Below are 13869 nucleotides of genomic sequence, written 5' to 3'. Positions count from 1 at the left end.
TTGAAAAATTAAAAAAAATAAATCTGAATCTATCAATACAAACACTGATATAAAATATGCGTCAGTTAATGTGTGCGCGGAGCTGCCAAAAACATCAGGCTGAGCTGAAAAACCACACACCGTTTCATCTATCGGACACATAACAAACGTTTTAATGTTTTATACAAAGTGGCCACGCCATAAAAAGACTACAGGAAAGTGAAAATGCAAACAAATGAACTCTTAAAAAGCCACAAAACGTTCCACAGAGACGACAAACTCAACAACACAAAAGGCATCGAATGGAAAGTTTGGCACGTGAGCGAAAACATCAAAACTAAACCATCACTCAGACACGGCAGAGTTCAGACTTTCACCACGGCAGAGAAGAAAAGGAACAATTTGATGTCTTCGAGGCACAGAGATCATCTCTAATGTGTCATTTCCCTTTTTAGATGACATGTATGTTCAGAGGGGGGCGCCAACCGTCCAGAAACACTGACATCATGCGTGTCAGGAGCCCTGGTAGTTGGCATACTAGCTTGGTCCAACGCTGTAGCATAAGAGCCTGATGTTAGCGGCCGCTCAGACCCAAACCACTAGAGGGGCAAGTCAAACTAAACTAGTAAATCAACTAAACTGGTAACCATGTCTCCTGAGTTTCTCCGCCTGGTAACAAACATGCATGAAGAAGCAAAAAGCTTTGATTGGATGAAAGGAGAAGTCACATGGTGTAATACAGGGACTCGGACAGACACAAGGCAGCCTGACCAGCTCAGGCGGAGACGCGTCCGTGTTTTTCACCCTCTGATGACAGTCAACAGGAGACGGTGTTGGTGTTGATGATGTCACCAACAGCTGTTTAAAGAGACAGGAACTGAGTCTATGTCAAAGATAGTCGTCCTCGCTGGACGGCTCATCTTCATCGTTGTGGTAGTAGTTGTGATGATGGCGGTTACTGGGGCCTTCGCCGGGGTCGTCGCTGTTGGCGGCCGAACTCCCCGCCGTTAGGTTCGACGCTTCCGAGTTAGCAGAAGGACTTCGGCTCATCCTCCACAGCTGGGGGGCAAAGGTCCGCCCCCAGCTGCAGTACTGGCCAATGGGACGCAGGAGCCGGATGAGCTCAGCGGCCTCCTGCCAGTAAGAAGTTCACTTGCTGTGGCCGCGACTGGAGCGCTGCTTGTTCATGGTGGTGAGCATCTGACTGATGTAGGAGGTCAGCAGGTCATCCATCTTGTAACCCTGCAGGTGTGAAGGGAACACACACAGGAGTCTCACTTAGAGGACAAACAAGTGTGTGTGTGTGTGTGTGTGTGTGTGTGTGTGTGTGTGTGTGTGTGAGATGCTACTTCTCACCAGCGATGTCTCACACAGCAGTTTGCTTCCCCTGACCAGGTTGCCGATGGTGATGTGGAAGTAGGTGTTCCCGCTGCTCCAGTTAGAGATCTTAGTGAAGGGGTGCGTGGTCAGGACATCCTACACACACACACACACACACACACACACACAGCAAGATCTTGATTACAGCCAGGTCTCAACACTGCAGTAACGTATCATAAAGTTTTCGTGAAGTGGGAGACAAACGCGGACCTTGGTCTTGGGGTCGATGAGACTGACTCCATGCTTGTTGATGGCGATCAGCAGGATCTCTGGGTAGTTGGGCTCTGTGGTTTGCTAGAGACAGCAATCAAACGTTTGGGTTCAGGATTTCTAGCTATTAATTTATCATCAGGTTTCTGACAGAGAGCGACAGACACAGGTGTGTGTGTGTGTGTGTATATACCTTGACTTCAAAGAAGGCGGAGCCAAAGGTCGGCCATTTGTAGATGATCTTCAGGAACATCAGTTTGGCCTCTTCCCTCGATTTACCGGCCTGCTTGTTGAAGTACGCAACCACAGACTGTCGTAGCAGACACACACACACACACACACACACACACACAGACAAATTGGTGTTAAGAGTGTTCTTCCTCTGAACTGAAAACATAGACGTATAAAAGAATATTCACTGTCTGACACTTAGGTTTCTTCTTAATTTATATGGTACAACAGACCTGAACAATATTCACTCTTACTTTACTGAACTTGCATCTAATTAAAGTCAGCAATAAGAGATAAAAGCATGGGCGGAAGCGTGTGACTCCTTCATGTGTGAATTTACCCGTTTCCAATCATCAGGAGACATCTGACGAATCAGGTCCTGGGGGACCAGCTCCCGAAGCATCTTGGGAATTGTAGGAAAGTGGGATTTGTCGTCTTCAAACTTGACACGATAGATGAGCGCCGCCAGTTGAAAAACCTCTTCCCGTGAACACTTGTGGTAACCACGCAGGTATTTAGGGAGCTCCTGGATGGAAGAGGGGAGGAGTTAGAGCTGGCCAGAAGATGATGATGATGATGCGTTTAAAATATAAAACCCTGGATGCGTCTGTAAGGTGACGGACACAAGTCATCATCTGTTGCTGCCTAAAACCTTTTGTTTCTCGTGTGTTTTGCATGAAACCCCTCACCTGGTAGTAGTGGAAGATGGAGTCCGCGAAGGAATCCTTCCCCGGGACCGTGGCGGTCCACAGCTTCTTCATGAAGAACACCTGATAGGTCAGAGAGGGAAGGATTCCTGCGAAGAGGAAGCAGGAAGATGGAGAACCTGAGCGTCTGGAGGCGTTCCATTTCAGTGCAGGTCTGCTTTTCTGCATTTTTAATCCACGTAAACAAACGCTGGCCTTTACGGCCACAAGCTGGGAAACATTTCACGTTCCTCGCTTTTTATTTCAACCATCAGCTTTGTGGTTTCATGCCAGATTTGTTTCGATCTGGCAAAATGAAACTAGCGCCAGACACTGAGTGATACAAGGCTTTGAGATGGCAGGTACCAACCGTCTTTAGCTGGCCGAGATTTCTTGATCCAGTCCGTCAAATGTCTGACAAAGTCAAAGAAGAAATCTCCTTCCGGTACACTGATCACCTGCCACACACACACACACACACACACACACGCGAACACACAAACAGGTTCAAAATGATCATCATCAGGTGTTAAAAGTCACATTTCTGTCCAGAGTTGTTCTGGGAAGCGACCCTTGACCTCTGACCTTGTCTGAGATCTTGACAAAGAGACTGAAGCCTTCAGGGGATTTGAGCAGCAGTCTGGTTGAGATGTTCTGGCAGAAATCCTTTGCTTTAGTGCTGGACTCCACTTCAAACGCCTGCAGGACACACACACACACACACACACACACACACACACACACACACACACACACAGTCAACACAACCGTGGAACCCCAACTTGTTGATGGTCGGGGACGTTTCTACCTCGTCTGTGTCGTCGGGGAAATAAACTTTGTGGAAGATCTGGGTTGTCTTGTGTTGGATGGCTTCCACCTCCACCAGATGAGGAGGGTACTTCCTGGAGCCATTGCTGTTACCGCGGCGACAGGGACAAAAAGTGGAAACATTGTTAGACACGGAGATGAGGGCGAGAACATGAGAAGCTTTCAGCCTTGTTGAGAGAATGAACCCCTCAGAGATCTTGGTGTTTTTGCTTCGGCGGGACTGCGTCTCCACTCTGTCCACCAGGCCTCCAGCGCTCAGAAATACCAGACAAACACACAAACATGCGGTAGCTGTGGTGCAGTGAGTCGTCGGTGTTACCGTAGAGCTTTGTGCAGCCGCTGCATGCAGTCGCCGGACAGTGGGTGGTGTTTCTTTGATTGGAGGAAGCGCTGGATGTGCGGCAGCAGCACATTACTGGGAGGGAACAGACCAGTACACAGCCAGAGCAGCTCCCAGCCTTTCTCCTCGCTGTACCTGCAGCGGCACACGACTCAGCTGTGACGCCTGAACATCGGCTGGACTCGGTCCTGCCTGCTGCAGCTGCAGAGAGCAACTCACGTGCACAGAACCCAGCAAGCGCCTGCCACCTTCCTAATTTTATATTTGTCGAACTTTTAGAAGCAATTCAGATCATCAAAGTATTGAATGAATATATATTCACCGGAAACCATAGCAACAAGGATGGCACCCAACTTTCTGATGCAGCTCAGGTGTGATTAATACGGCTTTGACTCTCGCATGAACCAAAATTTCAGACGTGTCGGTTTACACACTTGACGTGGTTGTCAGTGAGCTGCTTGATGATCTGACAGAATATCTCGTCCTTCAGAGGTTCCGCCTTCAGCGCTCCCTCGAAGATCTGGTCGGTCAACTCGTTGACTGAGCGCGTCCGCTTGGACGGGTAGTCGCCCATATACTTCATCACAGGTAGGAACACACGTCAAGGAAGAAAAGAACCTGAGAGCAGTGCAGAACAGACCTGAACACCTGGACCTGGGAGGTCATTGGTGTTGGACTTGCTCTTTCATCAGGAGCCCAGAAAACATCGATTAAAGAGCAACTGCAACGCCTCCTCCCTGCATTCCATCACAGCTGAAACATCAGAGCTCTGTTGGGTGCTGTGACACCAGGCGCCTGATGCGGCTCAGGAAGGTGACGTGAGCTGGGTGAAGGATATCGATGAAGGCCATGCAGGCCTCCTGAGCCAACTCCTCATGGTTGACCACCTTCTTCAGCAGCGGCTGCTTGAGCGGCTCTCTGGTGCAGCTCCACATCTTGTCCTTCCCTCGGTTCTTGGTGACCATCACTCTGCTCAGAGTGTGTTTGGGAGGAGGCCTGAAATGAGCAGCATCCGTTAGATACGGAGGTCAGACGTGGGTCACCGGACACAACAAACGCACGCAGACAGAAAGCGGGGCTTTTAGGGTCACACTGAGGAACATTTGAGTCACTTTCACACTTGTTCCACGTCACAGAACCCCGGTGGTGTTCCAAACAAGAGATCTTTGGTCTTCAGTTTGCTCGCAACAGAACCCGGTGCGGTTCTTAACAGGGGTGAAAGGAAACAGACAACATACAGGAAGTGAACCAAAAACTGAATCAAATGATTGTTCTGGGATATTTCTGATACTTGTGGAAGACCATCCAGGCATAGTGGTTTCAGTGAAGGGTTCAAACCAGACCTGCAGGCCTGCACTCAAACGCACCATGCTGCCTTTGCTGTCCTTTGGATTTCCTTTTAGCCTCTATCTAGGTCCATCAGACACTGGTAACAGGCTCCCTCCAACTTGGAGGCAAAGAGTGTTGGGCGTGTGTGTGTGTGTGTGTGTGTGTGTGTGTGTATGTGAGTGTGTGTGTGTACCTGAAATAGTCATACGAGAACTCCTCCAGTGTGTATGGTTTGACTCTGCCATCGCTCTCTGGCTGGACCAGCTGGGAGACACGGACCGACTCCTGCCTCTGGTCTGGCGTCATGGTAACCAGCGCCTGATTGCATCGTTGTACAATTATCACAGTCAGATTAAACCACGATCTTTTTTTTAAGTCAGATTTTTCTAAATTAAGAAGGTATTAAGGTAATTAAGGTATTTTTTGGAACATAAGAGGGGCAGAACCTGTCAAACAGGTAAAAATGCGTCTTGGGTCATAAGCGACACGTCTAAGACGGAGCCAGAGAGACTCTTCGTGCCACGTGGAAGGTTCTTTTTCATTCATGAGCTGAAACTGGAGCCAAACTCTGGGAGCTTCGGTTACATGAAGCAGCTTCTTCACAATCAGGGTCTCGGACCGCGTCGTCTAACAGCGCCCCCTCACCACTATCTCCTGCTGAGGTCGCGTCATGGTGGGCAGCACGTAGACGCAGTCCGCCGGGAAATCTCCTCTCTGATTGGTTCGCTCGTTGACCCCATGTGCCCAGCCTGAGTTCAGAACCTGCTCGCCGGTGTCCTGGTCCAGCAGGATCAGGTCGCCCTTCAGGAAGCTCAGGAAGGTGGACTGCTCACCAGCTGCAGAGAACAACGTAGTACAAGTAAGCAACTTGGCTCAATCTGCACCTCCATGCAGTACTGAGTGTAGTATTATCTAGGATGCACGTACAGGAAGTGCTCTCATGCGGTTTCTCCTTCGCAGTTTTGTTCTACACGCTTTTTCTTTACAAAAAGTTCCTCCGTGGAAGGGTTTCGCGCAAATCTTCTGTTTTTTATTTCTTAGATTTTTAGGAAACAATAAACTTTACGAGAACTTGTTATTTTTTCACATTGAAAAATCCAGATGCTGTTGCATCAAACTGGCTTCTCCCTGACACTTTGATTTTTGTCATTAGCAGGATTCTATCGCAGTTTTATGTGTGTGAATCAAAATGAAAAGTAAAATAAGAACTGGTGTGTCCTCAGGCAAGACTCCTGGGTTCAGGTTCAGCCCGTACCAGGGTCGGGGTTGTCCTGTAGCGAGACCACAAACTTGGACCTCTTCCTCAGACCCTCCAGGAAGGTCACCACCAGGTCCCGGATGTCCTCTGCGTTGTTGGACGTGAAGGTGAACTCGTCCCCTTTGATGGTCGCCAAAGTGAAACTCTGACTCTGTAGCTTTCCTCCTCTGAAAAGAACATGGAGATGAAGCACGGTCACCACGGCAACGGGCATCCGCGCAGCTGTTCGTGAAAATGACACAGACTTACGGATCCCAGCATGCCTCACCTGCTGCTGGAGACGGCAGTGATTTCTGGGAAGGAGAGTTCTAAGAGGACCTGCTCCTGCTCATCTACAAAATAAATGCCGGTCCAGTTGACGGCGACGATGAGGTCGTTCTTGGGCAGACTGGGACCTGAGAAACACGAGAGACGGTTCACACCCGCCGGCGTCTCCTCTTCTTTCCACTAATTTGTTATTTTCAATTGGTGAAGACATCTCCTTTTTCTTCTCCTCTCCCCCGCATTTCCATCCCCAAATCTACCACCTCATCGTCATCGTCCTCCCCCGCTCACTTCTGAAGGTGAGAAAAGAGTTTGACGGTTCTCACCTGAGAATTTGAAAGCTTCGTAGAAACGGGAGAAGAGCAGAGGCCACTTGTGGCGAGCAAAGTCCACCACCTCCTCCTTCACTTTCTGAGGGTCGAACCTCTTCTGGGTGTAAATGCCCTGAAGAGACGAGGCACAATAAAGACCAGTGGGTGTCTTAGTGGCAGACGGAGACGGCGGATGGATTCACGAGGATGATGTTGACAGAGAAACCTTTTTGTGGGCGGCCATGATGAGGTGAGCCCACTTCTCCACCGTCCTGGAGGTGCTGACCTCCCTGTCGGGGATGTAGGAGGGGATGAGGCTCAGCAGTCGCTCCAGGAGGATCTCTGACCCGTAGTCGACGTAATACTGCTGAGCGGCGAGCTCTGCTAGGTCGTCCTGAGGAGCGAGAGAGAGAGTCTGAGTTTGCAGGCTAGAGAAGGTTACCAGAAGTTGAGAGAGAGAGAGAGAGAGGAGCTCTTCACCCGGTCGCAACGGTATTCTCCAAACTTGACGCCCCGGACGGTTTGCTGGTAGATAAGGTTGGTGGCGACCTGGTCGTCGGAGGGGCAGTGCCACGGCGTGAAGATCTCCTTCCTGAAGAACAGCCTCCAGGGGGCGTTCCTCTCCTGGGCGCCCTGCTCTTTGGCGTACTGCTCACACTGAGACACGGCGTCCATCACGTGGTCGTTCCCGCTGCCAAGAGACGAGACCTGCGGGGGGCGATCCACGGACTCAAACTACGAATGCTCGAGTGAGCTCACCGCATCTTCTCTTTGTTTCCTTACTTTGGAGAATTTTAGTATTCAAAGGTTCTTGGGTTCTAGGAGCCGTCAGTTTTACACACGTTGAGGACATTTTTTTTTAGTTTATTAACCCAAAAACACAGATGTGATGGACAAGTGAGGAGACGCGATGACCCAACAAGTGATGGATGACCTCATTTCACAGCTGAACAACACCTGAGTCAGTTTCCGCAGACATTTAGGAGAAAAAGAAGTGATGCAGCGACGGAAGCTAGACCACAATTAGAAATTGTGTTTTAGTTTTTAAAAATGTGTGTGTGTGTGTGTGTGTGTGTGTGTGTGTGTGTGTCCACCTTGTCAAACAGAGCAATATAGAGCGAGAACCCGAATCTGTCCCTCAGGTTGATTTTGTCCGACAGGGCGTTGCAGAGCTCCTTGGCTGTGGTGGCCGAGTCTGTCAGCAGGGTTTTGGTGGTGCCGTCCATGAACGTCACCGGCAGCATGATGGGCTTCTTTGACTTGGTGGCCTGGAGGAAGATTTCAGAAACTGAGTCCTGAGTTCAATCTGTAGTGGGTTGTTGTGTGTGTGTGTGTGTGTGTGTGTGTGTGTGTGTGTGTGTGTGTGTGTGTGTGTGTGTGTGTGTGTGTGTGTGAGAGAGAACCTGCAGCTCCAACCAGGATGGGGGTTGTGTTCTTGTCCCGTTGGCGAAGGTTCGCCTCAGCCTCTCCTCACAATACGGAGCGTAACCCGGCGGCCCGCTGCTGATAAAGTTCCTCAGGTACTGGAGGTGAAAGACAAGAAGAAGAGGAGGAAGCTGCTAAGTGTGTGTGTGTGTGTGTGTGTGTGTGTGTGTGTGTGTGTGTGTGTCATTTTGAAAAGGAGTCCTGACCTTGACGAACTTGTCTGATGGGGCGAAGCAGCCGACACACAGAGAGATGAGGATCCAGCCCCGAGCGTGTGAGCTCTTGGACGGGTTCTGACTCAGCTGTTTACAAATCTGACAGTAGATCTCATCCCTAACACACACACACACACACACACACACACACACACACACATTACATTGACATACAAATTTGTGTGTTTACTAATGATAAACTGAAAAACAAGCGTGTGTGTGTGTGCATGCGTGTGTGTATTCACCTCAGCCCTGGTCTCAGGATCCCATTGCCAATAATGAAGTGAAGTTTCTCCAGGTTGGATGTGGGTCGGTCCTCCAGCATGCTGTTGCCATGGAGACCGTACTCGCCGTCATTCAGCCGCTTGGTGACCTGAGATGCATCACACTGTAACTTTTCTGAATTCTGTGACGCACGGTGACGTACAACCCCGCGTGTCTCGCGATCTCTCACCTCCTCAGTAATCTTGGATTTCTTCTTCAGGGTGAGCGACACCAGTTTGTGTCGGACGCTGTTCTTTTTATGGCTGTCGGACAGCGGCGTCTGGAGGCGGGACACAGACATGATCAGAATAAATCCTGAGAAAAATGAGCGGGTCAGATAAGAAAACATTTGAGGTTTAGCGCCGGAGAACAGCTGATTAATTCAGGGTCCAGGTGAAGGTCGGGGTCATCGGGTCACAAGATCATTTCCAGAAATCATTAAAAGGCCTTGAAGGATCTCTAGATAATTCAGGTTGTCTACGCCCAAATATGTCCACCCGTTCTCCTCCTCTCCCTCACCTCCCCGTCCCCCTGCAGCGCCTGCAGTTCTCTTTTGTAGGTCTTCTTTCCCAGCGTCTCGTAGATTTTGGTCATGACGGGGATCTTCTCGCTGCCGTCGCTGATGGCCGTGTGGTACTTGGGCTCCGGCAAATCTCCCATGAACCTCAGCACTGTGATCCACACCGCCAGAGCAGCCTGGACCCCGACGAGGGAGATTCAGATCAGACCAGGTAAATCAGGTGAAGACGCAATGTCTTAAAGGGTTAAGAGAAGGTGAATGTACCAGCTGGTCTCCTTCATCGTCGTGGAACAACAACGGTTGTTTGAGAGGTCGTCGCACGTAGGTGTGCGTGGTACTGCCCTGGAAGTAGGTGGCGGCGAACTTGGCGAACTTGTACTCGGATAAATCCTCCTCATCGTCGTCCTCAGGCAGAGGCAGAGCCTCGTCCAGATCCTCCTCCTCCAGCTCCTGGTGGGTCCGCTCCAGGTCCTGGGGGAGGAGGGAGAAACTCTCACCTCTGATGTGAAACTTCAAAACGTGCATTGAAACATGTTTGTCAAGTCTGGCAAGAAAAACGGTAAAATAAGACGACAGCACAGTTTAATAGAAAACAAAAAAAAAAGAACCTGACTTCGAGAGTCGGACGTTGTACTAAATCCTGTTTCTCTGACTGAGGAGGAGACACAGAGACAAACCACCGGGTGAACGTGGACGCCAGCACGCCGCTGGTTCACCAACTGACCTCAAAGCCAGCAGGAGCTTGTCCCTCCTGGCCGGGGAAGGAGCTGGTCGTCCCCAGGAAGCCAAACATCTTGTCCACCATGTCGGAGTCGTTGACAGGCTCCATGCGGGCCTTCTCCATCTGCTCCACCATCTCCTTCTTCCTTCTGGCCTCCTCCTTCTCCTTCTTCTCCCGCTCAGCGTCCTCCTTGGCCAGCTGGGCCAGGCGCTCCTAGAGAAGGAAACCATCGCAGGTCTGAAGCAGCAGATTCAGGAAGTTGTTTTCATTCATCCCGAACTTCGGCTCAGTGGACGCATCACGACACCAGGCTGCCCGTCTGCCTTGGGCCCAACCCCCCCCCCCCCCCCCCCCCCGCTGAAGGCCCACCTGGTGTTTGCGTTCAGCCTCTGCTTTCGCCCTCTTGGCAGACATCTGGTTTCTCAGTTTGGTCTCTTCAGCCAGTCGCATCTTCTCCGCCTCCAGCCTCCTCCGGTACTACAGAACGAAAGACAGACAAGAAGTCTACCATCAACATGTCCCTCAGGTTTGGACCGTCTCCGTTTGTCCCCGTCTTCAAATCTTGTGAAGTTTCTTCAGTTTCCACTTGAACTCGCGTCCCCTTCGTGTCTCAGTTTGATTCTCCACCTGGCGATGACTCATTTGTTCCGCTGTGTTTTAGTTCAGATGTTTTTGCCTCGTGTCACCGCCCACCGTCAGAAAATAAATGTTCTTCTTTCAGATTCATGACATAGTTAGTTAAAGTTAGTTTAAATTAGTCTGACTTCCTGCACTAAAGATTTAGGTGCACTGACACCCAGAAAAAATCCTACTCTTGTAAAAACAAACCTCTACTCAGAGGTGTTTGATTTTGAGTTTTCAGCATCAAAAGGAAAAGTACACATGACGTTTGTGTACTGCAGTATTTGGGACGGTTTGACATCTAAAGATCAGGCGTCAAATTACGTTTTCTTGTTTTTTATATTCAAAATCTTTTCTTCAAACTAGTAACTGATGAGTTCAGATAAATATAATGGAGTAAAAAGTTCCCAAGTGAAGTACAAATACCTTGATATTGTACTCAAGTATAGTAGTCTCGTCCACTGCTGATTGGCCTACCTCCCCCTTCAGCCTCTTGTAGAGCCGGCGGGCGATCATGCCTCTGGTGTAGGCCTGGATGGTGATGACGGCCCAGAGCCGGTGTCTGAAGGCCCGGCGCACCAGGAAGCCTCGACAGCGACCCTGGAAGCCCGTGATTCGCTGACGGGCCACGTGATACGAGGCGCACAACTTCCTGGAACGAACCAGCGCCTGAAGGCGAGAGAATCCCGCTCGCATCTGGAGAGGAAAGATGCGGCGTTTAGAAAACCTTCTGATGGGAACAAATGGAACTGAGCTGCATCTTTGATAAACAGAACCTTCACGTGTTTGACTACACGCTAAGAAAACACACTTCTGCTCTGACGAAACACACTCCTATTCTAATGAAGGGGTATAAAACAGAGACGGTCCTCACAGCGCCATAGTTCCTCCTGCAGTGATATCCTCGCCACGTCTTCTGGATCAGCACAGCCGACTTCCTCATCCGCAGGAAGTTCGATCTGATAAAGGGAATTAAGATATTGCGAAATTACTCCGCAGGGTCTTGATTCTTGACACAAAAACACGATGGAGAAGGTCCGGGTCCGACTCTTCTCCGGTTCCCAGCTGGAATCGGGTCTCTTGTGCCCACCTGTCCTTGAAACCTCGAACCACCTTCTGGATGAGGATGACCTTGTCCGTGATGGCCTTGTCCCTCTCGATCTCCAGCAGCATGTCATGGTGATCCTGCGCAGCACAGGAGAGAGAACAGAATCCACTTTCAGCTGCTTTGTTTTTCGGAGATTCGAGGGTTTTAACAGTCACCACGGCGGAACCAGCACCGGCGCGGGCAGCTTTGTCGTTTGCTCAAATGACACCTAGAAGAAAAAAAAAAACATAAATGTCTGAAACTTGTTCTGTTTCTTCCTGTGGGATCCTTCCATCGGCCCTCTGGCTGATCCCACTGCGTCCTGTCAGGAAAGTGTGGGTACTGGCCCTTCCTTCACCCCCCTGCACTTTCTACTTCCTGTTCTGTTTCCTGTCCAGATGAGCCGTTCAGCCTGATAGCGGTGGCGATGGTGCGACTACCTGCCCAACCTGAGCTGTAAACTGCTCTCACGTCAGACAGGAACATGCGGGGACGCCGCTTCTGAGGTCACACGCTGAAAACACACTGAGCCCAAATCAGGAGCGGACGATGTTTTCATTCATCCTCTGGGGAACAAAGAATGATGTCACACTGCGCCCCCTCCCCACCCCCACCCCAGCTGACGGACGCACCTCACCAGTCAGGGCAGCATCAACGCTCGCCAGGCGGGAAACCAAAACATGCACGTTTACATTTATGAAGAATTTATCGAGTTAGAAATGAGAGGAAAAACACTGCTGATGAGAACTTTAACACCCTTCCTCACTGGGTTACTCACACACACACACACACACACACACACACACACACACACACACACACACACACACACACACACACACACAAGGAAACAAAAACACATTGTGTTTCCTGTCAGCAGACATGTGGACTGGAAACAATCACAGCAGAGTGTCAGCGCTGGGATGAGCTGCTGTAACACCAGTCAGATGAACAGGGCTGTCCAAAGTGGGGCCCGCGGTCCAAAACTGGTCATAAACGTGAAAACACAGAAGTGATTTGCTTTGAACTCGAGAACACAAGATCAGAACTTTCTCCAGCGACTGTAGGAAGGTTCCGGGTTGACCTGTCCAGAGGGACCCCTGTAATCGGGTGGACCCCCCCCCCCCCCCCCCTTTAGTGCAGCAGTACCTTGAGGAAAATCTTCGTTTTCCCCATCTGCCAGTCATCGTCTCGGCCGAGCACCGCCTCCGCGATCCTCTCACAGGTTCCCCTCAGATCCTCCTGACGAAGAGAAGGAGATTTGTAGAAGAGTGGCGTTTACTCTCGCAAGCGACAGATGTCACATGACGTCTCTCCCAGAGTATTCCAAAAAAACAAATGAAAGAGGAAGTGATAAAAGACGATGAAATAAAAAAAAACTTTCGCGTAAAAAGGTGCTACTGCAGCCAGACACACTCACCAGAGCACTAACTCCAGATCCCTACGCGAACAAAAATAGTCCCCAACAAACTCAGTGTTTTCTCATGTTTGTGAAACTACAACTCCATCCAGTAAAAATCACACTCACCCAAACAAACACACACACCTGTAGCTACGCTAGCTTCACTCTACCTGTTTGTACGCCGGTTTGACTCCGGGCATTAGCACCCGGTAGCGGTCCACAAACTCCACGAAGGTGTAGCGGATGGGATAACCTGCCCGGCGGATACGGATGGTCTCCATCATACCCGAGTACCTCAGCTGGCGCACACACAGCTCCCGGTCAAACAGCTGCAGACACGCAGGAGGAAACCAGATGTGTCAGCTGCTTTACGATGAAGTTGATCCTTCTATCAACCCTGAATGGATTCAAGCCACGATGTTTATAACGTCGCCCAGCTTTGCCTGATGAAAGTGACACATTTGGATTCGTTGTCCAGTCGTAGAAAACATCCAGTCTTTAGTGACATATTGCAACTCCTGTGGTTGATGTGGAGGACAGCCAGCAGTTAGAAGCGTGTGAGTGTGTGAGTGAGTGTGTGTGTGGCAGGTGATCAGAAAAAGAAAAAAAAAGGACAGCCCCAGCAGTTGCTGGTGTGTGTTCTGGGTTGCACAGGAAGAGTTCTTGTGATGCTCAAACACCAAATATCCTGCTACCACAAGAGAAGAGAACATCCAGAAGGTTACAGGCTCCGACGACCTCTGCTGCCACACTGCTGAAGAACGTGAGAGCGGCCAAGTTTCAAAGTCATTCTAAGAG

The 13869-nt window shown here is 50.1% G+C and overlaps 1 protein-coding gene across 3 annotated transcripts in view; it reads right to left on the bottom strand.

Moving 5' to 3' along the window:
- Window positions 1-162: 162 nt before the first annotated feature.
- Window positions 163-13869, bottom strand: part of myo7aa (myosin VIIAa) — a 33016-nt gene continuing 19309 nt past the window's right edge. For all 3 annotated transcript variants that reach the window (XM_086216776.1, XM_086216774.1, XM_086216775.1), the window contains 33 exons: window positions 13242-13400; window positions 12819-12911; window positions 11673-11767; window positions 11457-11541; window positions 11060-11278; window positions 10331-10438; window positions 9965-10174; window positions 9505-9711; window positions 9240-9416; window positions 8911-9000; window positions 8702-8829; window positions 8448-8574; window positions 8220-8339; window positions 7911-8084; window positions 7297-7524; window positions 7043-7210; window positions 6832-6949; window positions 6510-6636; window positions 6239-6408; window positions 5629-5819; window positions 5177-5301; window positions 4493-4650; window positions 4089-4242; window positions 3634-3789; window positions 3295-3400; window positions 3072-3185; window positions 2857-2944; window positions 2490-2596; window positions 2141-2326; window positions 1763-1879; window positions 1570-1653; window positions 1336-1455; window positions 163-1221 (listed from right to left, as the gene is read on the bottom strand). In XM_086216776.1, the coding sequence (XP_086072902.1) occupies window positions 1129-1221; window positions 1336-1455; window positions 1570-1653; window positions 1763-1879; window positions 2141-2326; window positions 2490-2596; window positions 2857-2944; window positions 3072-3185; window positions 3295-3400; window positions 3634-3789; window positions 4089-4242; window positions 4493-4650; window positions 5177-5301; window positions 5629-5819; window positions 6239-6408; window positions 6510-6636; window positions 6832-6949; window positions 7043-7210; window positions 7297-7524; window positions 7911-8084; window positions 8220-8339; window positions 8448-8574; window positions 8702-8829; window positions 8911-9000; window positions 9240-9416; window positions 9505-9711; window positions 9965-10174; window positions 10331-10438; window positions 11060-11278; window positions 11457-11541; window positions 11673-11767; window positions 12819-12911; window positions 13242-13400 (4602 nt within the window). In that variant the 3' untranslated portion in view covers window positions 163-1128. The remainder of the gene's footprint in view (window positions 1222-1335; window positions 1456-1569; window positions 1654-1762; window positions 1880-2140; window positions 2327-2489; window positions 2597-2856; window positions 2945-3071; window positions 3186-3294; window positions 3401-3633; window positions 3790-4088; window positions 4243-4492; window positions 4651-5176; window positions 5302-5628; window positions 5820-6238; window positions 6409-6509; window positions 6637-6831; window positions 6950-7042; window positions 7211-7296; window positions 7525-7910; window positions 8085-8219; window positions 8340-8447; window positions 8575-8701; window positions 8830-8910; window positions 9001-9239; window positions 9417-9504; window positions 9712-9964; window positions 10175-10330; window positions 10439-11059; window positions 11279-11456; window positions 11542-11672; window positions 11768-12818; window positions 12912-13241; window positions 13401-13869) is intronic.

The sequence above is a fragment of the Aulostomus chinensis genome, chromosome 10 (assembly GCF_037954235.1).
Source record: "Aulostomus chinensis isolate RoL2024-O1b breed Wild chromosome 10, RoL_Achi_v1.0, whole genome shotgun sequence".
Taxonomy (NCBI): Eukaryota; Metazoa; Chordata; class Actinopteri; order Syngnathiformes; family Aulostomidae; genus Aulostomus; species Aulostomus chinensis.
Note: the sequence above shows the minus strand (reverse complement) of the source record. Positions and strands in the feature narration are given on the sequence as shown.